Source organism: Oryzias latipes, chromosome 5 (genome assembly GCF_053564925.1).
Source record: "Oryzias latipes strain Hd-rR chromosome 5, Olatipes_Hd-rR_3.1".
NCBI classification, from domain to species: domain Eukaryota; kingdom Metazoa; phylum Chordata; class Actinopteri; order Beloniformes; family Adrianichthyidae; genus Oryzias; species Oryzias latipes.
The window spans coordinates 29778487-29805264 of NC_136241.1; the positions used below are offsets into that span (position 1 = coordinate 29778487).

At 38.2% G+C, this 26778-nt stretch overlaps 1 protein-coding gene and 1 long non-coding RNA gene across 3 annotated transcripts; one reads left to right on the forward strand and one right to left on the reverse strand.

The window, feature by feature from the left end:
• Window positions 1–973: 973 nt before the first annotated feature.
• LOC101170584 (growth/differentiation factor 11) lies at window positions 974–24408 on the reverse strand. Of its 2 annotated transcripts, none has more exons than XM_023955176.2 (3): window positions 23594–24408; window positions 11650–12023; window positions 974–5389 (listed from the first exon to the last, which is right to left on the reverse strand). In XM_023955176.2, the coding sequence occupies exons 1-3, from the start codon at window positions 24006–24008 to the stop codon at window positions 5012–5014; spliced, it is 1167 nt and encodes a 388-aa protein (XP_023810944.1). In that variant the 5' UTR covers window positions 24009–24408; the 3' UTR covers window positions 974–5011. The 2 variants fall into 2 exon arrangements, with proteins under 2 accessions (XP_023810944.1, XP_023810943.1); XM_023955175.2 differs by having other exon boundaries at window positions 974–5392; window positions 23594–24407.
• Window positions 23626–26690, forward strand: LOC144992207 (uncharacterized). The gene is made up of 2 exons (XR_013656083.1): window positions 23626–23761; window positions 23848–26690. It is a non-coding gene; the product is annotated as an uncharacterized LOC144992207 (long non-coding RNA).
• Window positions 26691–26778: the final 88 nt, after the last annotated feature.

The following is a 26778-nucleotide window of genomic DNA, read 5'->3' on the forward strand; positions in this document are numbered from 1 at the left end:
TTTGAATGTCTTATTCAGTTATTTATTTTTTGCCTGGGCTAAAGTTAATCCGTCAATCAATCACTTTATTCACGAAGCACTTTTCCTCAACATGCTGTCAAACACAAGGTGCTTGACAAAAAAGACATATATAAACATTAGTTTAAAAACTAATTTGAAAAGAGACTTTAGCAATTGAAATGTGGTGGATTTTTTTTATTTTTGAATAAAAAACCAAGCAATACTCATGGCTACTAGTTCTCTTGAACAGTTTGCAAAGCAACTAAGTAAAGTGGTGGCAACAAAAGACCCCGTCCCGGCAAAAACACATCAAAACGAGCAGTTGCTGAAGAGCAGAAACAGTGAGGGTGAACATTTAATCAAGGAGGGACTCCAGATCTTTAAAAGAAACAAAGTTTAAAAGCAACAGAATTTTTATCCCAGAGCTCCCAGCTCATAAAAATAATAGAGGAGGTAGCAGTGCTGGTTACACAAGGGGAAGAAATCTGTCGTATGCTGGACAGACGTTTCTTTAAACACCGTAATACAGCCAAAAACGTTTGCTTGTGTGCTTTCTAAAAATCTGGCACTTTTGCTTGGAAGAATACTGCATTAAATGCATAAGATAATTCTGTTCAGTGTACCGATCAGTGTACTTCAGCCAAAGGTTTCTTCAAATATACATTATTTATGCTTGCAACAATTAGAATCCATTAAAAAGTGAGGTTTGCTCTACATGGTGACTGACTTGAACATGTGCAGCACTTCAATTTCTCTTCGATTGTCAATAAAATATTTTTTAACTAATTTCAATTCAAAATTTAAACTTGCTGAATTGAAAAAATCTGTTGAAAAGTGCTTTCACATCACATTTTTTTATGCAGTAGAGCATTTAAAATCTCCTGACTACAAAATATCTAATGACAATTCAAAACTTGAAATTCTTGGAATTTGCACAACATTTTAAAGCCAATAAAAATCCAAACACCAACACTTTAAGCTAAATAAATGATTTATTGTACAAAAAGAAAATGACAGTAAATAAACATCAGACAAAAATAATGATACAGTTATACATATGCACAACCATTAAACTACAAAGTTGGGGTGACTTTTTTTTCATTTTTTACTACACAAAGAACAAGGGGAGTGAAGAGGAAAAGAGAGAAATGTTAGAAGCGGTGAACCTGTCCAAAACAGCATAAAAGTTACCATTTGGGTATGTATTTACATAGATATTTTTTTACTCTCATATATCTATATGACAAAAAAAAAAAAATACAAAAAATACACGTAATACAAACACTAAAATTCAAAACGCAACTTCTCAACAACTTTAATAATAGTTAGGCCTCAGATCATTTTTTTATTATTACTATTTTGACCACACTTGAACAAAACCGCTACCATCATTCACTCTGTCAATAACTCAGTCTGAACCTGAGAGCGAGGGGACCCTGTGGTTTTCAGTTTTTTCGAGGGGATGGGAATGATTCTTGTGAGCGTTTGAAATGATGAACTGCTGGCATTTTTCTTTAAAAGCAAAGTTTTTAGAAGGCTAAAGTGAGGTAGACAAACTTTAAAATACTTTGTAATTCATATTAATAAATAACAACTGACGAGTTGTAAATTTTTTTTTTTTTAAACAACCACTGTCCCTAAACCAGCACTTTCCTCCCTTTGAAATGTTCTAGCATATTTCTGCAATCACAGAGGTTTCAGCATGTCATCCTCTACTTTGGCTAACAATCCCTGGATATTCCTCCCATTCTCACATGGGTTATTTCACTTAAAATACACTCAAAGGCAAAAACATGTCATTGCAAGACAGTTGGCACACTGTTCACAACAACAAAAAAGGATACAATCAGTCTAGCCTGGTAGCAGATTGAAGTTAATGGGTGGAAGTTAAAGCATTCTATGTTGAGGATCCAATGTGTGTTACAAACACGATCTCCTACCCAAAGGGGGCGTGGCGACCTCTCAGGTCGCTTTTACAGTATACTTTCAGGTTCTAGATTGGAATAAACTGTGTGAATATCTGGACAGGCCCCCGCTTCAGACAAAGTCAGAAAGGTTTGATGGCATGAAAAAGAAGTGAAAACTTCCCTCGTTCATGGTTTATCACCAAAAGCTTGGATATTGTTTAAACCTATAACGTACAAGCTCTCTTATGCTTGGTAAAACAAAAACAACACTCCTCACGCCATGAACGTCCCATAGTGCAAAATTTATTGTTGGTAAGGTAGAGTGCCCCCCAAAAAGGTTTTTTGTACCTCTTTTTTTTAATATATACATATATCATTTATATATAATGTCAGAAGGCTCTCACTTTATCCAACAGCATAGTGCTTTCGTTTATAACAAAAGGATATCTTTGCATTGACATCCAGGAGACAAAGACAAGCTTCAAGAAAACTAATCTATTCTGTGTTCAAGCACTAAAAGTATTTTCTCCCTTATAAGAATGATGATACAGGTGATGTGACTGGGGGCATTTCCAAACATGTTCTCTGAAATTCTTTTAATGATTTTTCAACCTATCTGGAGTTTTGATTCTAAAAACGCTTAAAGACCCACTCCAATGAAAATTGTGTTTTTGATGCTTTTAACATGTTCTTGTAGCATTTTTCTCATGAAGGAGCTCATGTAACCCTCGTGCTATCCTAGGCACTTTCACATTGGGAGTTGGGTCATCTAGACCCACTAGACAGTGCTCTGAACCTTTTTTCTTCAATGATTTGTGATCTTCACTGGTGTCCATGGATTACATGAAATCTTTCCACCTTTATCCACCTTTGTCATGGTAGGGAGAACACGTCTAAGTAAGGGGGGGGTCTTCTAAGATAGCACAAGGGATAAAAAGGAAATTAAGCTTATTTTAGAGATTTCTGAGTCCTCTTTTTCCATTCAAATTGTTGTAAATCAGGAGCAGACGAAAAAAATAAAAGCTTGTAGGTTTCATGTATGTGCTCCATTCCGATGCATCCTCTTATAGACGACTAGATCCATGTATGCCTTTGTTCTCTGTTTCTGAGCTGGCATCTGGCTCAAAACTGTACGGCCGGAGAGCTCCAAATATTGCTCGCCATTTAACGCCATGTCACAAAGCCACTACGTACAAATAACAATTGGTCGTACGTGAATATATGTGGGAAAAGTTGTGGTCTTTACGTGAGATTTTCACAGATGTATCACGAATGAGCCACGTTAAAACCACGGAACAAGTACAAATAAACCACGCTAAAACAAACGGTCATAAAAACACAAATTTGCTTCTGCGTCTTGCAAAAATCACGAACAATTGCATAAGAATTATTTAATAATTTTGTGTAGGGGACATAAAATATGCATCAACTGCATAATTCTCCACTGATCAAAAATTTTGAACAGCTCAAAACCAAATTCATGTCAAGACCAGACGACTGAAACCCTCCACGGACATCTGCGCAAGTTGACGAATGGCGAAAGCAAGAAATACTTCTAAATTACACATATCACGCATGTCTCATGAAAGACCGAAATTTCTTATGTGGAAAAAATGGAAACCGTATGTAGTGGGTGTGTGACACGGCCTTTAGGTTGTGAGGGGCTGTAAGCTAGCGGGAGAGAGTGTAAATAAAGGGATGATGGGAAATAAAGGCAGGCTTTTTTTTCAAACCTACAGTCCCGCCCACATCTAATAGGTGAATTTCCAATTAACTCCTGCTGCTCTTCAGAAACTTTGTCCTAGAACAAGACACAGGTTTTTTGATAAAACATAGTCAAAAACCCACTGGAACACTTTTACTATAAGTCAAAAGATAATTGGAGTGGGACTTTAATTCTTAGCAGAGATTTTCTATAAAAAAAAAAAAAAAACAGAGTCAAAGAAAGTGAATTCAACGCCTTGACGGAATCAACGTTGCCTCCCTTCTTTATTCAAGTGTTTTTTGTCCTGCGCGCCCCCATCCTGCACCCTTAGCCACACAATTGTGAACATATAAAAATACATAAACCTCTAGAGATAGTCCCAGTCTGTGCTACTTCCTGGCCAAAATGTGAGAAGTGTGTCTATTTTGTGTTAGCGACTGTTTTTATTTTATTTTTTGACATGTTATGTGCCAAGCCCCTTAGATTTATGAAACAGTGCATTTGTGTAACTGTTTTCAACATTTACTGTAAAAGTAAAAAGCATTTGTATTTATTTGCAGTTTGTTGAACAGACAGGAAAATTGTCGGGTTAACTATTGCTCTTTTTCTCCTTTCCTAAACGATGCAGAATAAGTATTTTCCAAAGTCTTTTTTTAGTGTGCATGATGAACGAAAGGTCTCATCTTTCATTGACTAAAAAGTAGATCCAGTTTTTTCACCTATGACCACTTTAATTTCCTTTTTTCAAATTCTACAAAAAAATGTTTTAAAGATGGTCAAGATGCATTAATAATTGGTTTGTTTTTGGATCTTTTCCACACTTAAATGGCTAAACGAATGGAAACACAAGTTTTAATTTATTCTAACAGAATCACAGTAATTATATTTTGTGTTAAATTAATTGATTGCAACATCATTCTGCTCATGTCCCTCTGCAAACATTTAGGAGAAAGGAATCTCACCTGTGAGTAGGTGTACCTGTGACGTCACATATATCCTAACTGACATGACAAACAGTTGGTTTCTTAATGGAAAACACTTGTCTCCTTTTGTCTCACTCCACTATCCTAGACATTTCACAAAAATGCCATAAAAACACATAACTAACACATACTCAAATATTTAGTTTTGTCTTCCTTAACATATTTGCTCCAAAAGGACACCCTCTCCAAAAAAATTTTTTTTTTAATTTAATGTATTTCAATCATGTTTTTCTTTGTTATACACTTAAATAAATTTAATTTTCAGAAAAATGGAAACTTGGAGGCAGGTTTTTCTGGACGAGCAAAAGTGAAATCTGATGTGGAAGAGTGGGTTTTTGTGCCAGGGGGCTCTGTAAGGAATTTTGGGTGTTTTGAAGACAGTTATACTAAAATGTGTCTGTGCCTCCTCCAACAATTTAAGAACACCCACATCGATCCACTACCATCCCTGGTATCTTGCCATGAATGATCTGCTGTTTGTCATTAAAGTAAAGCATATTAATGGGGGACATCTTGGTAGGCGTGCAACAAGGCCCTGCAGAACCTCGTGGGTTTGCATGTTGCACCAGGTGCGTGTGGGGGTATTTTTGCATGAACATGTACTCGCATTGACCAGAGCAGTAGTTGGCTTTGTAGCGTTTGGGGGCAATGATCCAGTCCCATCCAAACGCCTCAAAGTCCACCGTCAGAGGGTAGCGACAGCAGCGAGATTCGGTGGAGTGCTCGTCGCAGTCCAGGCCCAGGTTTCTCCGAGATCGTTTGCTGGTCTCAAGAACTTTCACTTCCAGAAACGGCTGCTGGAATCAGGGGGAAAGAGGAGGGTAAGGGAGGGAGGAAAGAAAAAAGGAGGTGGTTATAAGAGAACAAAATAACACCACTAATGCTGAGTGCTCCAGAAGTTAAACGAAAATATCACTTTAATTACAGAGAAATCTTTAAATTTTATTTATATATAAATATTATATATGTCCTAAACTAATCCAACAGGTTCGCTGTTGGGTTCTCACTTGTGATCTACGACAGACTTTTGAAGATACATATATAAAGTTGTTTCTCCAGGCATTTATTTTGTGGTAGAGATCATGGAAATTTGTCTTTACCAAGAATCACTGGTGTTGAATTATGTCTAGAAATTGTAATAAAAAGAATAGCTATTTTACATTCAACAATCTCTATCATTAGCAATTCATTTTTAATATGACACATTTTTCTTTGATCCAAGGAATAATGTTGCAAACAAAGACACAGTCTTGCTTTCCGCCCAGCTTCAGTTAAGTCAGATTTACACATAAATTCTATAATAGGCCTAGTATTAAACTAAAAAACTGTATTTTTTCTCTTGACAAAGTAATAAAAAATGCAATTATTTATTACAATTTATTAAAAGCATGTAAAAACGTTTGCATTTTGATTGCAAAATACCCACAATGCACCAAGTTTCCTCAACATTTTCAGAAAGTACCATTTACAGGCTCAAAACACATTTCACACACCTACAGTTATATGTAAAGGTTGTTTTTATTTAGTGTAACCTTTTGTTTGTAAATTGAAAAAATTAAAATAAGTCTAATAAACTGTAAAGTTAATGCCAAAGTCTTAAAAAGCAATCGATCAGCCTTAATCAGCTGAAACACTCCGTTTATTTAATTGCAGGCTAAAGACCCATCTGTTCTCAGAAACATTTCGTTTTTATTCCGAAGTTTACATCTGCACTGTTACTTTAATCTGATTTTAAATCCAGTTAATTTGAGCTGTTTTTAATTTTATTTTAATGGTCACTCCTTAACGTGCTGTACAAATAAACTTGCCTTGCCTTAAAATGCAATAACAATATGTGACAAATTCAAGAGCTCTAATTGAAACAATAATTTGTAATGTAATACTGAAAATAGATAAAAAAAAGATGACAAACACTAAAACATATAAAATAGAGCAACAATTTTTCATCTTCTTTAACTCAACTGTCATGGCGATGAAACCTATGTGTGACCGGTCCTGGATAGGGGTTAGGGTCAGGAACAGCCTAATAGAAACAAAAACTAACAAATACATAAAATGACTTATTTTGCATTTATTCTGACAAAGGACTACTTGTAAAAAAAAAAAAAAATCAGGCAAATAACAAAAACAACAAAACTGTACTTCAGAGTCATTAATAAATGCTGCGTTCATAAAAAAATATGAAACGTACAGTTTGTGAGCAGCCTAACAGCAAATAAACTATTATTTGCACCAAGTCTTTAATCATTCAATCTAATAGGAGCAGCCCAACACACTGATGTAGACAGAATGGCTAAGTTTTTGCAAACCGAGGAAAATTATTCTGTGCCAAATTGTTGGTCTGTTTTTCAGAAATGGCTTTTCTCTCTGGAGTTTTACCCACAGCCATCCCTTGGTTTTAAGGAGATATGTACATAAAAAGAAAAAATAGGAAGTAAAGTTCAGAAGGCAATGACCACATAGGTTTGATTAAATGGAGAGACAGCAAAAAACAAACAAAGGGTATTTAAAGCAGCCGAAAAACTCCAAAAAACAACAACACTGGGACTTGCAGCCTGTTTGAAAATGAAAGTTACTGGAGCCAGGCCAGTTCACCAATCAACCTCTAGGTGGCTTTCTAAACTAACAGAGCATTCTGTGCTTATTCTGACATAATATAGTCCAATTTTTACAGCTGAAATGAATACAATCTGGTTTGAACAAAATTTTCCATCTCTGTCTTTAAATTTTGTCCAACAGATTTACTTGGGTGAATTTTTAAGCACAAAATTCTAAGACAAAGGGGGTGGGTGGGGTCTTTTAAATGACTGAGGTCAATGTAATCCTAAACTCAAAAAAAATCCTTGGTGGGTGAGTTTCAACAGCCTACAAGCTTGTGTGTTTCACCTATTTGTCGACTTACGGCAAACAAAAATACTTTCTTTAAACCAGTTGTGAGACGACATACAGCTGTTTCTAATAACAAACACAAAATCAGCAGGAAAACAATAAAAAGGACAATTAATTTAAAGCAACAAGATGATGTTAAAGTTTGTAAAGTCTTTCCAAAATTGAAATTTGAAACATTAAGATGGAAATGCTCAAACTTGTTGTAAAAATCATGAAACTAGTCTATATTTTGGCATACACTAATAATCAAAATGCCGTATCTAAAATAAAACCTGCACATTTGGCACATTCGTCTTGCCCATGTCTAAATGACAAAACAGCTGAGCTGTGGAACACATCTGTATACTGTAATTGGTAAACTTTTGGAATAATTAAAAAAATATGTGTATGTTCTATTTCCATAATAACAAGCGATAAGAATATGGACTATTTATAATTTATTTGCTGCTCCTGAAGAGCATTCACTTTGGTCTATAGAACAGGGGCCTCCTTTTAATCTGTTCCTTTTTACTTTGTGAAAGAATTAAAAGTTTTATTTTATAATCATTTGAGTTTAGGTGATGTACTCACAAAAATAAAAAAAACTGCAATCTTAAGAAGAAAATTAGGTTAAGCAGTCCTGATGTGGATTCCAGAGAAAAAAATAAGAGCTAGTTTGTATTGTTGTGTTTTTTTAGGGTATTTGAACATAACAACAAAATTATAAAGGAAAGATTAAATAAGAGTGAATCTCCCACCTTCAAGGGACACAAATGAAGCAAGTTAAAGCTGAATTTAGTAGAGGTTGGATAGTTTTTTTCTATAGCTATGTTCACACCGCCCTTGGAACACGTTCAAGTGGCCAATTTCAATTAAAAATCTATGTAAACGCGCAGACATGAGCATTTCAGCAGCCCTTGTTCAACAATCTCATGTTCATGGGCAAATTCGCACATTTGTAAGACTGTTTTCGGGCTCCACGTACAAAAGTTAAACCAGGTTGAACTTTGACCAATCAGAGACTCTGTTTTGGTTTAATGGAGGTTGATCATGGAGGAGAAATTAGTAATTGGGGTTTGTGCCTGGCCAGAAATATATGAAACCACAAGAATTTCATATATCGAAATGGAGCTGTGAAAGAAAAAGCCTGTAGGTGGTGGACATCGATAGGAAGCAGTAGGGGGAAAAAAAACCCATGGGCTAAATGCGCATTCAAGAACTTGCTACACATGGGTTCTTGAACGTGCATCACATGCCTGTGTGAACGTATATTGGGACAGTTCAGTTCACTGAAACTAAACTGAGCACTTAATGTGAACACACTTGAAAACCTCCTCCTAAAGAAATGCTTTAAGCTTTTTTTGTCCTCTCATTGTTGCTTCTAGTTTTTCCCTTAAAGCAGTAGTCTGTTGTTCCATTTAAAACAAAATGTCATTCTTTTGACTTGTAATCTGCAACTTTAAACAGGATATAATCATAGATTCAACGAGCACTGACTGAAAATGACCTTTGTTAAGACTAATGGTGGCCCGTGTTTGCTTGGTTTGACCTCTGACCCTGGAGGACTTCTGCTGGCTACTATAACCTTGACCCCAGGGCGCTGCAAGCAGATCAAATATTTTACTTCACCCTGTTTGTTTTACATAGCCTTCTTCTCCCCACAGTGATTCCAGCTGAGCTGCAGCACAGGTTTTTTGTGAAGCATTCAAAAGAGGAAATAAGCAGAAAGGCTGCTGGGGTGAACCCATCAGATTGGCCTTCATGGCTTTTGTGTTGAAGAAAGAACAACAGGATCAAGGAAAGGCTAAGCTAGCTTCTTTCTCACTTTTTGTCAGTTTTTTTGTTCAACAATCTGGATTTTCTCCTTGTTTTTTCTTTGTTGCAAAGACCGCAGGGATTTATTGGCCAACACTCCCCAAGCTGACCTCTGCTGTATTGAGAAGACCTGACCCAAATGAGTGCTCAGTAAATATTTAGTATTGCTTAACTTGGAGAAATGGCTTACATAATTCAGCCCCTATGTTGCACTTTGACGCTATAACTGTGGGGTTTCCTACAAGACTGTTGGTTCACTGATGACTTTTGCTTTGAACCGTCCAAATCTGAAGGCCGTGCCATATAGCCACTATTTACGTTTCTGTTCAGAATTTTCGGTCAGTTGAGAATTATGCAGTTTCTGCATATTTTACATGGTTTATACGCAATTATTACGTAGATCTTACGCAATTGTGTGTGATTTTTGCGAGATGGATATGCAAATTTGTGGCTTTCCGTGAGCGTTCCACGTTAATCTAACAGACTTTTCACAAATGTACCACTGATGTATAACTTTTATATCATGTATACGGAGCCCATATGATGTTCAAATTACGCAAGTGACACCAGAGTCACTAATGAAATGCATATAAATGGCGCAATAATCACACATGGTTCATGTTCTACAAAGATTTACGTGTTCTTTGCGTGGTTTATTTGTACTTTTTCCGTTGTTTTAATGTGGTTCATGTGTGATACATCTTGTAAAGACCACAACTTTTCTCTCTTTTTCCACATATATTCACTTATAACAAATTTTCCTCTGCACAATATGCGCAAAATATACGTGACATGGCCTTTTGGTGCAGCATTTTCACACACCCCCTCAGAGCACATCCCTCATTTGAACACTAACAAAATATTTTTAGTTGGAGGAAAATTCTGTTGTTGGGCTTTTTCAAGAAAAAGCTACTTCTATATTGTGTATCGAATCCATGCTTACATGCTGTTCATTTGTGATCAGGAACATTTTTTATAGTGTGGTCCTCTAATCACAAATGCAGCTTAAACTGAACGCAGCTTAAAACTGTGCACAAATTAAAGATTTTTCTAAAATGGCACAAAGAAAAGACATTTTTTAACTTCTTATATTTCAACCTTTATTGGAACATGTGACTGGTTTGTGTGTTTGTGTTTATAATGCCCAACAATACGGTGGCCCCTGAAGGGCAAATCAAACTAACTAATCTCTCAACGTAGAAAAAATGTTAAAGATCACAACCACAATTCAAAAAGCAAAAAAGAATTTGTGAAATTAAAACAAAATTTCAGAAAATAATTTCCAGCAATACAAACGAAATGTTAACTATGAAACAAAAAAAGAATCCAGAAAATGTAGGCACTACAGGACATTGCTGATTGGATAGTGACGTTTGAGTTTTTTCAAATAAGTCTTCAACATTTGCATACTAATTAAAGTTTTAGGATTAGTACAGAGCATGTCTAGCATCACTTCATATAACTCCAGACTTCGTGCAACTTTCGGTTGAATTTGTGGACAAACGTCATCATCCAATCAGCGATGTTCACGTCCCTACCTTTTCCAGTATCTTTTTTTGTTTCATTGTTCTTGTTCTTTTTGATTTCTGGAAATTACTTATCTTTTCCAAAATAATGTAGCCATTAGGGGCTCAAGCCAGGGTCTTAATGTGCCTGTCCCAAGCCCAGATGATCACAGAGAGTGGTGTCAGTTAAACGGCATCCGCTGTCAAATCTTTGCCAACCAAATATGCAAATCTGACTTAAGGGAGGAAGCTGATTTTTCTGTGCCGACCCCTAAAGGGAAAAGCCTAAAGGAAAGGGAAAAAGGAACATTTGTTTTCTGAAATGTGTGTCATCGCTAATTGGATCATGACGTTTGCCCATTATTTTACCCGAAAGTTATTTGGCATGAAACGATATTTATCATAAAACTTTTATTAACATATAGAAATTGAAGACATATTTGAATAAATGAAAATGTCAAAAATCGAATCATACTATCAGCGATGTCATAAAGTACTTTCTGTTGTTTTTAAGATTTGATTTTTATAACTGGAAATGATTGTTGTTTTCCAAAATGCTTCATTTCTTTTTCATTTAAATATTTAGGTTTCTGGAATTTAGTTTTGATCTGTTTAATGTGTTTTCACGTTAAGTGATTGTTTGGTGGGATTTGCCCCTCAGGGCCACCGTACATCAGTGATGCAGCAACACCATGATATTACTGATCTCGCTCTGGGAACCTTCAGGTCTGCTGAAAGGTAAAGTTAGCCCAAATTTTGTTGGTATTTGCATGAACCTGTCTGCCTGTGTTGGAGTTGAATAAAAGTGGGGTGTCACAGCAGTGATTACCCCGCCCGGCCCAAGGGACAGGTCTGAGGATCCTTACCAGCCCCTCCTCCCCAGGTCGTAGTGAGGTAACTGCCAGGTCATTGCCGCTCTCATCAAAGGCGTTGATGTCGATCCCCCAGTTGGTGTGTGGCTGCTTGAACCAGTTCTGCAGTACGTGCTTAAAGTCAATACTCTGCCAGTGGCCAACCCTGGAGTTGAGCTCGATCTTCAGGGAGCGGATGCGGATGTGGCGGCTGCCCTGTTCCGTGACAGGCTTCAGCCGCAGGATCTGCAGGTAGACGGTTGAGGTCTGCTGTAGAGGTCGCAGATACACCCACAGCTGGGCCTTCAGGACCTTGGTAAACATCAGTTTGGGGCTGAACTTGAAGAAGCAGCAACTGGGCTTCCCGTTCACCTGCACCAGGGGTTCCGCTGTGGAACACAAGACAATCTCTTTAGATTTGAAAATGCAAAGAGTAAAGGATCAATAGTACAAAAATTAATCAACAAAACACCCAAATGAACACCATTTCTATCAATACAATAATTGAAAAAGGACCAATTTTGTCCCACCACAAAAATGTTGATCTTTTCTGCCCCATTTCCTCCAAACAAGATCTTTGATACTTGTGTTAAGTCATGTTTTATAAGGATTCATTAGCATTTTATGTTATTGGAGTTTTTTTTTTTTTTTTTACTAAAACTGAATGACAAATATTTTAAAACATACTGGTACATTGACTGAATGAAGCGAAAGGAATTTCACTCTTTAGTAATGCTCCTAACTACACGCTGTTTAAACATGATTCAATTTGTCCCAATGTCCACACATGATCATTCTTGGTTATTGTGCAACATATAGTGATATAAAACAGCATGAATTCTCTCAACAGTTTGCCTAGATGCTTTTTAATGTAATACGTGCACACTTTCCCTTTATTCCATTCAGTTACAATACATTTGTAGTTACATCCAACTTGGAAACGGATCCATTTGCATGTTAAAACAAGGATCAGTAATGCTGGCCAGATGGTAACCTTAGATTCCCCTGGGTCAGCCAAAATGAAATGGACTACTTCTACATCACAACCAGCAAAATTAAAACATCCCAAATTTTCAAGTGTCTCCCCCTCTTGTTGGATATATATTTTGTGGTGTGGATTGGTGGTTACGTTGGAGAAGACAAGCTGTCTCCTAAAACGGGCAGATTTATTCCTGTCATGATCCATGGCTCTGGTGTTTGTGTGATTTGCACCACATGTTAGATCAGCACATGGTTCATTTACATAGACCTCCATCTGATATAATGACATCCATCCGTTGAATTCATACATTCATTTCCATGTAAAGTGTTTCATTTATTAAGGGAAATTTATTCCGTATCTATCCGGCATGATAATGTGCTGGCAGAGCACAATAGAGCATCTAATCTTTCCATTTTTTCAGCGGAAATTCGACCCATCAGTTTCTAGAAGAAGAATTGTGTTGAGTTCTTTCGTTTGTCTCATAAACAAGTTGTTGTCCCTAAACTCTTTTGCAAACAGAAAAGAAGAAAACTGCTCGGATCTGTCAATCACTGCTAAATCTGAGGTTGCTCAGGCAACCTGCAAATGCTTCCTGGGTCAAAAGGTTATTTGGCACCTCAGCCTAGTTAAGAAATGGGATCAGGGGTCAAAATGGTCAGCCTCTTTACATATCAGGGGTGCTGGGGAGGGGCAGCGCTAACAGCCAGATTGAGTTTGAAGGTCAAGGTCGACCCTATGGCAATGGTAATATGTCTTTCTTCACATCACGCCCTTTCACCAGAAAATCGTTCAAAATATCAGAGAGAGCTGAATCAGTCACAGTTTGTTTTTGTCTTGAATCAGTTGGAGATTCTCTAGCCAATAGTGAATGTTTATAAAACTCCATTGACAAGGCCAGAACACTGAACCAGGCTGTGTGGGGTTTTTTTTCACACTAAACGAGTATTGTAATTGAATTATAGGCATGCATTGAGGGATATGAATTCACCGAGGTTCAGATGGACTATCCATTAGAAGGTTCCAGGGCAAACGTTGAATAAGGGCCAAGCTAGAGACAGACGTGGTCCTTCAGCCTGTATTTTCCAAGCACAGTCATTAGTGAGTGTAAATTATACAGTGTCTCACGGTGGACAAACAATATGTCAATGTTCCTTTTAGTGGGTTGCTGAGGTCACAGCAATTAACGTGGGTGGTGTTGTGTTTGTTCATCAGCACAAAACTGGGAATGAATGATTCTGCAGTTTGCTTGGGTTTACTTGTGATTACTACTTTTTGGGACAGACACAGCAGCTCTTTTCTCCCAACCAGTTTCATTATGTTCTAAGTTGCTAAAGAAAAGCCCCCCGAAAAAACAGAGGCAACAGTCATTAAAGGGGAAAAAAAAAGGTGGAGCCGCACTGGTTAAGTTTCTTAATCTGAAGCTTTTGTTGAGCAGTAACCTGAGAGCTCAGGCCTGTATCCCTAATCCAATTCAGGAACCCAGTTATTAAACACACCTGCACAACATATGAACTTTGCCATGTTACACAATGACTGCATTGATAGGTGAAATCAATTTGCGCCTTTATGGATTTTGTAAAAAGCACAAGCTGGAGGCAGGGATAAATGCCTGCAGTTTAATTACAGACCATGTTTTGGCAGAGCCAATGCAAAATGAGCAAGGCTAGCTTGTAAAGTCCAGAAAGCCAATGGGACATTTAATCCTTCCACCTGAACGTACTTTTTCTAACAACCAGAACATATACCTGGACAGCAGCCAGTTGTTTTACTGCAAGGCTTTTTATGAGTTAATTTCCTGGATTTGCTTAACTATAGCTAAGTACTTCAATCCTTGTGACCTCAGTCCTCTAGTAAAGATGCTGAAACTAACGTAATGTTCAGCCCCAACTATCGGAGCAACAGCGCTCTTAACTGAAGCATGCAAAATACAAAAAAAGACATTTTTATTCTTGAAAAGGAACAGCAAATGTTTTTTTCTTCTCCAAAGGAAACAGGTTTGTTTGGTTTTCTTTGTCATGTGTCCAGCCCTTTTTCGTTAAAACAGCATCTTATTTCCCTGTATTATAATTGCAGCATACGCAGTGCACGAATTTTACTGCCAACACAACAGTGGACCTGCAGGTGGGCCTATCAAACATCTGGTGGACTCCCGGGGTACCTGTGTTCCATAGTTAGCCCTCCTATACATGCATGTGAGGGGAGGCACATAGAGTATAAGGGTTTATTCAACATGCCATCTGTCCATTTTCATACGATTGTTGCCTATTTAAATGCTTTTGGGAGCAATGTCACTGAGGCGTATGAGAACTGAACCAGTTAAACTGCTGAAAACAGATGGGTGGGGGGACGTAGAAGTTTAGTTACACACAAGTTGCTAAAAACATGAAAATTTTATTTCTGGGAAAGATAATACAATGTCAACCAAAGGAAGTTTATAGATAAAATAGGAGACATAAATGCAAATGAAAGGTAAAACCTATTTAAAAAGTTTTTATAACCTAACTTTTTTGATCAAAAACTTCTTTTTTTTGGTCACCTGGCAAAAAGGCATATAAAACAATTTAGTCGTGTAACAGGATTATTGCAAATTATTGAACCGATTTGTTGATAATTAAGAATAATTAAGAAGATCTAGAAATGTATTTCTTTCCTTGACACTGCATAATACACCGACGTGATGAAGTCAATCAGGTATAAAGACACAGCTGATGGGGTGGCGAGGGAAATGGTCGTCTTTTGTTCACGTCCAAATGGATAATGCATGACGGCACACACCTACATAAGAGTTTCATTTGCATATATATTCATATTTTCTTTTCTTAATGGGAAATGCAAATGTGCCATTTTGTTATGAACGTGTGTGTTTGGGAGCCTTCGTGTTGAATAAATGTGACTCTAGGGTATCCCCACGCACCTCAGCATATTAATCATCGTGACACGTTCACGACCCTTCTAATAAGACAGGGGCCACAGCACACCCCCTAAAACATCCCATCCCACCCCAACCCCACTCCCTCTTTGTCTCTCAGCCAGTCCCAGGGGAGCAGGGCCAGGGTGGTGGGGGAGGCCGAGCTGGGGCTGAGCAGGGAGGGGTTGTGTGTGTGTGCGTGTGTGTGAAGTTAGGCCCCCTCATTCAGAGGCCTCCCCTGGGACAACGGCAGGCACAAGACTCCTATTAGGACTGGGCACGGTAGCCCCCCAGGAGCAACAAAAGACACCTCCTCATGCTCCCTGTTCTAGCTCACTGAACTCACACACACACATACATAGATGGAAACAAGCAGCCACACAAAAACACACAACATGCACAAGCTCCAAACTGCCTGCCTTGGCTGAACACACTTGGAGCTCATTGTTTTTAGGGCTACATATGTTTGCATTATGAGAGCGTTTGCTGAACAGCGAAATGGAGGAGCAGTGAACTGCGATAAGGTGGACAGCTGGACAGCACGAGGAATGCCGGCCTGTTTCTCGGCTATCGTTTGTGTGCATCCAAACAAATGTGCAAGCCATTAACGCCACGGGACACCCCTGATCTCTGTCACACACGACTTTTCACGCTCTGCGTGGAAAGAGCTGAACTTGCCAACCACACTTAGAACCAAACCTTATTGTTAGTTTTTAACAATAATGCACCATTTTTTATCACTGTTGTTGTAATAAAAATATGGTGTAGTAGAGTGGTGTGATAAAAAATCTAATATGGATCTATAAAGCAGAATTTTAGTTTTGTAAACTTTTCAACATGTGGTTTAATTTAGTTTTTTTTCGTGTTTGTTTGAGTTTCTCGTTCAGTTTATTTATGGTATTAATTTTTACAGCGGTTTTATGTTAGGTAATAACTTTCAGTCCAACATTTTCTGTTGTTTACTGTTAGATCTTTACTCTTTTTAGGGTTCTAGTTTGGTTTTAATCCGAATTTGGTTGAGTTTTTTATTTTTTCCAATATGTTCAGATCATATTTATTATTTCTGTTCAGGTTTACTTCTATAAGTCTCTAAATCTTCAGCATTTGGGTCCTTTATCACATCTATATAACCTGAATTCCATTTTCTCCAAAGTCTATCTCATTGCAACTTCCAATAATTTACAGAAAGTTATTCTAACACATATTAAAAAATATATAAGATATAATTAATTTTAGGTTAAATTGTTTTTATCCTCAGACTCTCAACTCATCAGAAAAGTTCTCTTCTCATCAAAGGTTTAACGTCCAAAAATCAAACAAAACCTTGTTCCTGAAAACTTTTAAAATTAGGCAAAGACAGCCTTGGCTGTGCAAAATAATGCACTAATTTCCACCGAGTTAGTCATGCATCAAAAAACGGGTTTCTAAAAAGCAGTAGTGGACTTCTGAAAAAGTTTCCTTCAAAGCCAAACTGTCAGCTAAAAATAACGTCAGTTACATCTTTGTCATCATAAACCTGTGTCATCTTCATCAAAATTAATTAGAAAAAGGCCAAACAAGAATAGGAAGCATAGAAGATTTATTTTACAATTTAGAATTTCAAATCCAAATCTGGGGAAATTACAGTTTTCTAGAATAATCTTGTTTTGGAAAGAAGTTGAAATATATTGCCATAAATCACAGCATCTCATCTGGCATTCAACAAACAAAAGGCACAGCCCTTACATGGGACAGTAGTGCCAAATGCAAGAACTCCTCTGAAGCTAAATTTGATTTCAAGGGCCAACTCGACGGCTAAAAGCTCATCGTTAGGCCAGGCTGTGGGGAAGATGACCCTGGTTTTCACAACAGAAAACCAAAAAACTATAAGGATCCAAGTGCTTCAACGATCCCAACAAAGTCCAAACCTCCTCTTGACTGAATTGTACAATAAAAAAATTCCCTTGTATTGTAGAGAGGAGAGCAGTTTATTTCCTCCACAATGATGAAAAAGACCGAAAAAGTTTATTTAAGTTAAGACGGCTAATTGTTTTCCCTCCTCAACCAATCAGCTGTTTTTTCACCTGATCTGAACCAAGCAAAATTTTGTAAAAGTAAGTTATTCAGAAGTTTTAATTTTAATAATATGTAAACTACTAGAATTGATCTGAGGCACTTTTGCCGCAATGAACTGCTGTAAAGTTTAAAAAAATATTGATTTTCTTGGTTTTACTCTTTTCCTCCAATCATAACTCCATCAGATGGACCAACAAAGTCGACCTCTCTGGCCTTTAAGAAATACTCTTGTGCTCTTATTTGAGTAAAAGCATATTTTGGAGCACAGTTTCTATTCACAAAGGACTTTATCAGGGAAACCCATCATCTTAAGAAGTTTTAGCATTAAAGGAGGTTTCCTTTTTAAAACTAGTTAACTTGGGATTGTTGTTTGTGAAATTTCTCACCAAGTTTCCTTAAAATGTTATCTTTTTGAAGAAGTTTCCTGCATTATAAATGCCGCCTAACTTGAAATTAAACTCTCTGTTGGGTGTTTTCAATTCTATAGTTTAGTAGAGAAAACGTGGGGAGGAAAACAATTCAACATACAAACATACATCTCATAGATTTACCGTATTTAAGTTCCAGAACGAAATATTCACTATAAAAGGACTGATGTTTTTGCTAAAACTACAGAGGAAGAGCAGTTTTGTTGATCAGTTAGCGATTGGTTTGATTCCTGACACTGACAATCATAGTATCTTTGGGCAAGGCATCCAAACCTTTATTTCCCCCTTAAGCGTTTGTCGGTGAATGAGAAACAAACTGTTTAATGTGCTTGAAATACACGTATATGCTAATTGATGTCAAGGAAATATAATAGAATGAACTCAAGATCTTACATGTTAAATAAATGATCTTGTGAGAAATTTGGGTTGGGTTTAAAAAATTGATTAATAAATAATCCGTTTTTATAAACAAATCAATATAGATTCATGAAATCATGGATTGTTTTTTACTTTAAAGCAATTCTTCCAGGGATTTGCTTTTCATTAGTTTTCAGTGTGAGAATTAAAAGTTCCACTTTTTCTCAGTTTCACGTATAACGTAAAATTGATTTTGAATGAAAGTTTAAAAAAATAAAAAATCCATATAAAAATAATAAGGAACTGTATATCGAATTATTTTTGGTAACAAAATTGATCAAATTCAGTATTTTGACAATAATATAAAAGGCTTTTCATCAATGTTGATGTTGTTTTTAGCAGGTGGTTCTGCAGGAAGAATAATGTGAAAAACATTTCCTGTTTTCTGTTCAAATTATGTGCAACACTGAAAAGAAAAACCATAAAGATATTTACATTTCTCCGAGTTGGAATGAAGAAGTTTATCTAAAAGCAAAAAAAGGATTAGTTTTTGTTAAAACTCTCTTTAGAAAACGTTCCTAATAGAAAGCTATATCCTATCAGAAGCACGACTAATATGAATCAAAAGCATCCCCACAAAACTGACTAAACCATAAGGAAAGTTTTAAAACGATGTGTGCACATTGAGGAGAAATACAACCACAGGTGATCATCACAGCAAGAATCTGCACTCATGCCGCAGAAAGGAACCTAAATACATTTTCATGTAGATGGTCATGAGGTAATCCACGGCTGATTGGGCTTCTTTCAGCCACAGGGGCTCCCTTGTGGGATTCAATAATATGCCCATGCAGCACTTCGTTTGCTTAAATGCCTCTAAGGTTTAATGGACTCTTCCATAAACTCATCCTCAGCTCTTCACTCATGAGCACACAGTGCCTGAACTCATCCATCAAGAATAATCCCTTCAATGATCTCCACTTTATCTTTAAACTCCCTTCCTCCATGTCCCAACACAAAGCTTAATTACTGGTGTGAAGTAATTATTTCCTTTATTAGTAAAACGAAACATCTGTTTTAGGTCTTTTTAATTGTACCTATAAAAGCCTTCCATTATTTCAGCCCCTTTAGGATAGGACTGGGCTGCTTGTTGCTCCCTGCGGACTAACTCTGTCTTTCCTTTCACCCCCCCTCCTCTTCATAGTTGCAGCATGAGCTTGATGACGATCTTTTAAAAGAGGCATTTCAGCAGGGATGCAGTAAAAAAAGAACGTTCTTCTAGCATGTTCTAATAAAGCAGGCGTTAAATTTTTAAGTAAAATGTTACAGAGAGCCCAGAAAAACTGCAGGCGGCAGGGAATGCTGCATGGGAGCGTGGGAATAGAGGAAGGAGGGTTAAAGGAGTGAGATTCCTGAGGTCTTGGGGAAATTTTGTCTCTGTATTAATAGACTTTGGTCCCTTTGAAATTTTATTAGCCATAAAGTTGACAGTATGTTGTGCAATTTTTACTGTCCCGCTGACCCTTTTCTTTTTAAACAAGCTGCTTATGTCCCAGCGTCCAAACAGCCGAATCCCAAAGTTTGCCTTTCTCTAAAGGGATGCCAGGAACTACACAAGAGGAGCAGGTGTCATTGTCACACTGAGACCTCCATGGAATAAATAAATCTATAAAAACCTCACATAGTCATCAACTTCCAACAAACACTGAGCAGTGAGTTGAAGTGTCCGGCTTCTGCCGGCCTGTCCTTTTGGCACTCTCCCTCTTTATTTTTATGGTTCCTGCACCTTCAGGAAATGACCCTTTTATAGGGTCAACACTATAAAAGACTTGTTTTTTTTGGGGAGTGGCTAGTGGATGATTGTGTGTGTGTGTACATGTGTGTGTGTGGTTGGGGGATAAGTGTTCAAGTTACTACCGGTTCGTCTTTGCTGCCAAAGAAAGAGACCTGATGAGGCTAATAGTCTTCTCGTCCAATATATCACATAGCTGTGAACTCTGTGACCCTTTTTGTCAATAGGAGAACTTTTCTCTGGGGTGTGTGTGCGTGTGAGACCTCGTGAGCGGGCGTGTGTGGGCATCCGTATGTGTCAACACCAGTGTGCACATGTGGAAACCTGGGCATCCGTGACATGCCTGTAGATGCACCAAAACGTTTTGCAGGACTGCGATCGTTTTGGAGTGCCTCATTTCAGTTCTGCATGATTATATCAGTATAGTGCTTTTAGTGGTCCTTTTAGCAACCACAAATGCATGGACACATGATGCCCCATCACTTCTTGTTCCCAACTTTGCCTGTAAACACGTTCTGAAAGTTCAAGTGCCTTTCTGTTAGAAGGGTTTCTGCATTTCAAGATGCACTGGCCCGAATGTTCGAAGGAATATTGTCAAATGACTGAATATAGGCCTGAAAGGAGGGTAAGCAAGTGCTGCTCTCTGCTGGATTGTGCGTTACAGGGCAATCTCAAATGTACAGTCACAGCACCAGAAACAAATAAGTAAACATTGACAGTCAGTCATCTTGCAGTCTGTGATGGGGCAACTCCAGGAGTGCAGCCGTAAGAGGAGCCACCCATCTTAAGAATATTTCCAGTGGGTTTTCTTGTCAGCTGTGTGTTTAATCTGTATGAAAACAGAGAGAAATGTAGGAAAAAGGAGGTGGACAAAATATTAACAATTGAGAGCTATAGCTATAGCTCTCAATCCACCCGGAGCAGAAGAAATGTGCTTGCATGCACAGTGAAAGCATGAATCTGAACAAACAGTTCAGCTCCTGTGTTTCTGCCCATATGATTGACCCTGACGAACCGCTTTAGGACCGATTCCTTTCTCTGCAACATGCAGTTTGCCGCTGCAACTACCTACTATGGTAAAGCGTGTTTTAGTGCACACAGAGCTGCACTGTGATATAAATAGATGCACTTTTTCATGATATTTCATAGTAATTAGAGACCAGGAAACATGGACCCTTTCAACCCCCACTCCTGCACCCACGTACCTTGAGTGAATACTAAGAAGCAACTCTGGCACAGGTCCAATTCAGTATGTATTGTGTGAACCCCCATAGCCCTTCAAAGGCAGTGTGCACAACCATGAAAGCTTGATTGGGTTTGAGGTGCAAAGGGAATAGTGTTTGAAGTCCTCCTTCTATCAGACAGACAGAAAAAGGCACTTTTATTCCTGTGGGATCCTGAAGACGCCACAGGCAAAAAAAAAGAAAAAAGAAGAGATACACTCATTCTCTCTCAACTCTTCCAGGAAAGCTGGAAGAAAAAGAGGGCAAAAGGGGATGAGGGGCTAACAGGGATGAAGGTGGAGATGAGACGGGGAGCAGATGATCCAAACTGCTGGGAAAAAAGATGAGAGGAGGCTTGCTCTAACCTGAAAGATTTGGCTATGAGAGTTGGATTGTTAGCTCCTCTGGTTGGCATGAGCCCGTCAAAATGGTACAGTTAACAGGCTTTATTTAGGTTTTATTTAGCACTTAATTTTGCTTGTGTTTGTGACAACAGAAAAAGGGAAGAAACGTCACAAAACCTGAGCTAATATTATAGCTAACCCTCTGAACTGGTACAGGGCTCCGGAGTTAACTTCTGTGGTAATATAACCCCAAATGTGATGCATGTAGGTCCTTAGAGGTTAATGAATGTTCTTCCCAACTTTCTAACTTTTCTCTTGTTTAAAAAGAATAAAATTGAGAAAGAGCTTCTATTATAATTTAACACATTTTTATTAAATATTACTGAACTACTGATCAAGGTTTGACTCCTTGATGTCTGAATTTATGCAGAAATGAGAATAAAATCACTTATGTTTTTGCTTTCAGGGAAGATGCTAATTTTGGAGCTGAAGTGGTTTGTTTCATATTAGCATCAATAGGCGACATGGGGTCAAACATATTGCATAAACAGGACAATTTTGGGCACAAATATGTCTTTTATTGATAAAAATTATCTGTAAGACTGAACTATAAAAAGCAGAAGATAATATGATCTGCAAAAGAAGAGGAAGAGCTGCAGCACACAATATCCACGACAAAGAAGAATCCTTAATTAATATGAGAATAGAATCATGGTGCTATTATAGATTATGGTCCATTAAAAAACTTAGATAGATAGATAGATAGATAGATAGATAGATAGATAGATAGATAGATAGATAGATAGATAGATAGATAGATAGATAGATAGATAGATAGATAGATAGATAGATAGATAGATAGATAGATAGATAGATAGATAGATAGATAGATAGATAGATAGATAGATACATAGATAGATACGCCTCGTGAAGAATATACTGCGTGCGTAAAGGTTGCTGAACCCCTCGATTCGTCAAGAAAAGGTCACACACTCCCCTCGACCCTAAGTGATCCTCTGCCTTTGTGTACCAGTGGTTTAAAAAAAACTAGCTGTGCCTATAAACTTCGCATTTAAAAGGCAAGTGCGACCGAGGGGGGCCCGCTGCATGAGGGGAACAATGGCAGCTTTTTGGACACACTTTTTCTCATTGCGATGAACAGCAGGGAAACCGGTAAAGGCTCCTATAAAAGGCCGATCGAGCCCAGCTGCCGGGGTTCAGCAGTAATTTTATAAAATGTCTCCAAGGGGCCTGCCTGTGGATTTATGGGAAAGTATAAGAGAGCGAGCAAATTGTTGGGAGGCAATAATAACCAGAGAGCCTCGTGATGCGATCATAACTCCAGAGTTTTAAGGTCCACATCATGCAAACGAGGACGCAGAGGGTAAACTGAGGCAACCGTCTGCCAAATGCTCCATTATCATTAATAATGCACTTGACATTCAAACACGCACGCCACGCCTTTCCTGTCCGTCAAACGCGCATGGAACAAACTGAAAGTTTACAGATGGATCGGAATAAATTCTGCGCACTGGGGTGCATCACCAAGCACACAGGCGGTGTTGGTTCTGTCTTTTTTCCTAAGCTCCTTCTCATGATTGATTTTTCAGGTTAACTCATATAATCCTCATTTTGACAGCTGTGGGGAACAGCTGAGAGGGGTCACTTGTCTAATTTTATCAGCCGGCTTTAGACACACAAAGAGAGCCCCAATCTCAATATAAAAAAAGTAGGTGAGGTCACTTGAGTGACCACAGCGGCTCCGCTGTCCGCGCAGCAGGCCTGAATCACTTGAACCGATCTGCTCCACAATTACGCACAGGGCGCATTTGGAGGGACCGTCGCTGCGGGGCAGTAAATAGTTACTTACGCTCTGAGGCCATTGTGATCACGGACTCCGTGGTGGCGTGGTACTCGTCTTCTTCCATAAACTCATCCTGCAACGTCGCGTCTCCTTGGAAGTCGTGATGATCCAGGAGCTGCTGGAGCGGAGGCGCCTTGGGCAGCAGCTGATTGACCACCTCTCGGCTGATGTTAGGTGCTTGTTTCAGACGCAGCTTGCTCAGGATCTGGGACTTGATGGTCTCCAGTCTTAATACTTTACTTTGCTCCCTCCAAACACAGGCGGAACACTCGTGAGAACCTGCGTCCTCGTCCAGCAGAGACAGTCCGGCATCCGAAGGCGTCTCGCTGCCAGGAGGAAGCTGCAGATTGGGCTCATCGCTCCCTGACTTTCCCAGGGAGATGAGCACCACTAAACACAACAGAAAGCTGTACTTCGGCATGACGATGCGCGGACACCAGGAGAGGCAACTTTTCCCCTCTCCCCTCTCTTGTTTCGGACTCGATTTATTCCGTTATATATCCTCTTTCGATTATGAGCCGCTCCTCAGCCTACAAAAGGCACACAATCAGTGACATACATCTAATCCAAAAAAATATGAATCCAAAGATGCTTTTTTAGTAGTGTGTGGCTGGAAAAGAAAAAGAAAATAACAAAAAGGAAAAAAGTGCGTCCCGGCGTGTCACGGTACAAACTGTTTTGGCTGAAAGTTAGGTTATCTGAGTGATGAATGCATAGCCAGCTCACGTGTCGTACAGGTCAGTGGTTGTTTTGGGGTCCCCTGTGCAAACTGATCCATGGAGGTGTGCGTATGTTCAGGGGTGTCACTGAAAAATGTGCAAGTGCGCCTAAAAAAAGGGCCCTTTATATATCACAGCTGCCTGGTGTCGTAATCCGTCTCTATTGGCTAAGATTTCAACAAAAGGCTTTTAGGTCTGTCACCAAGTCAAGAGGGATGGAGCGAAGGGAGGGCGCGCACTCCTGCGAAAGTATAAATGTTTTACAGTGCACAAACAAAAGCTCATTTTCCTCTCATATGAGTTAAAAAGATTCTTTTCTAATCATCTGAGAAGCAAACGTCTTGCAAAGTGGTCCATCTGTCCACAAACACTTAAAATAATGGTGCCATGTGCGCTTTTTTTTGCAGATACATTCATATGTATTGAAATACACAGAAAGACTCTCCAAGCTGAAAAGTAGTATTATTTCGTTCATATTAAAAAAAATAAAGCGTATGTGCTTGAAAAGACATAAAAGCTTGTGACAGAAATTAGGGTTTAAGGCGTGTTAGAGAAACATACAACAAAATATCTGTTTAGGCAAGTTTGCATTTCGTTTGAAAGCTTGGATCCAGTGAAAAAAAAAGAGCACTAATTATTGTTTTAATATATTTTACTGTTCTGCATTGAATTTGTCTCACATTTTTCTCGTAAACATGTCAGGATTTAATCAAAATGTTAAATTCGTTTCTCATACTTAAAGTAATAGAGGATGTTAATTGTATTTTCCCTCTAAATCTTGTAAAGCGTTATGATGTTATCCAGATACTTTCATTTGTGTGCACATTTCTGAAACATCGACTGAATGCTGACACCTGCTGGAAGAAAGTAGAATTGCAGCTTTAGAGCTCTTCCATCTTCACAGCAGCATGAACTTGTTGCAGGTGTGGAGCAACTCCAGGTTTGTTCCTTTATCATTTTAAATGTTGAATTTTCTAGATAACTTTATTTTTATTTTTAAATGTCTAAATAAATGTTGGTAATTGGTCATATGCAGACCTTTTCTAAAAAAAAAAGAAAATTGTGAAAAAGTTTCTCATTTCCATTATTCCGTTCAAAAATGTTAACTTTCAGCTTCAGGGCCCACTGTTTAATTGATTTCAAGTACTTTTTGTTATTATTTTTACATAGCGTGTGGCTCCAGCTCATAAAACCTACAAAAACAGGATTCAGAAGATTGGAATACTCTGGTGGTGCAGTGGTTAGCGCTCTTGCCTTCCAGCAAGAAGGTTCTAGTTCAAATGTGTGAAGTTTGCATGTGCATGAGTGGGTTTTCTCTAGGCACTCCTCCCAAAGTCCAAAAACATGCTTTATAGGTTAATTGGTCACTCTACAGTGTCCCTTGGTATGTGTGGGAGTGATTGTGTGCCTTGTGACAGACTGGCGACCTGTGTATCCCGCCCGTAGCTGGGACAGGCTCTGATGACCCTTGACCCTCAAGGGATATAGAAGGTTAAGAAAATGGATGGATGGAATACTCTGGAGAAATCTGACTAAAGGTTGCTGGGCATGAATGTTTTAAACTGAGTTTCACCAACTAATCATCTACTACACTCAATGCACCGGCACAGGTTCGCCAGATGACATTAAATTGGTTCAGTTGAGCTCAATCCTTTCCGCTCGGTTCAATGTGGGGAAGACTTTAGACTTGACAACTAGCCAGAAGACCATCATAGATTCAATCCATAGTTTGAGTAAGCCTCAAAAGTTCATAGCTTGGAGGCTGGCTGCTCAAAAAACGCCAAGTCCAAGCAGATCAAGAGAAAGTCTAATGCAAGGATAAGATGCGCCAGTAAAAGAGTTGACCATGGGTCACAGCGGATAATCAGAAGGACCGGATTCAAGAACTTTGATTCATATCGTAATTTGTGGTTGATGAACCAATTCATAGTCAATATCGGTTTCATTTTGAACGATTTGATTTATCGACCTGAAATCGATCTAGAACATTGTTTTTAACCCTGAATAGACATGTTCCTGAGAATAAAGCTGTTCTTCTATAGCAATACTTTTCAAGTATTGTTTTGCAACCTTTTTCTTGTCTTTTCGGGTGGACGTTTCCAAGTTTTACAATAACAACTGCAGTTTCTTAATATTAATAATAAACAGTTTATTTTCTTATTATTATTATCTTCAGTTTTTAACTACCGGTACTTTTTGATTGTTGCATCTAATGATTTTTATCTGGGAATGGCTAATTAGCTATCTAAAATTTTAAAATGGGCAAATATGTTTAGCAAACTCAACAGGGAAAGGTTTAAAATGAACTAGTAAATAATGTTGATTGTTGTGCTTTTATAAAAAGTGTTAAACTGTCAAAGGAAAAGAAAAAAAGTAATGCACCAGTAAGTCTTTAACTTTGCACTCCACCTTCGAGTTTACATGATGAACCTGTACCTTCAGACCCTTCAGACTTAGTTAATTAATCGTTAA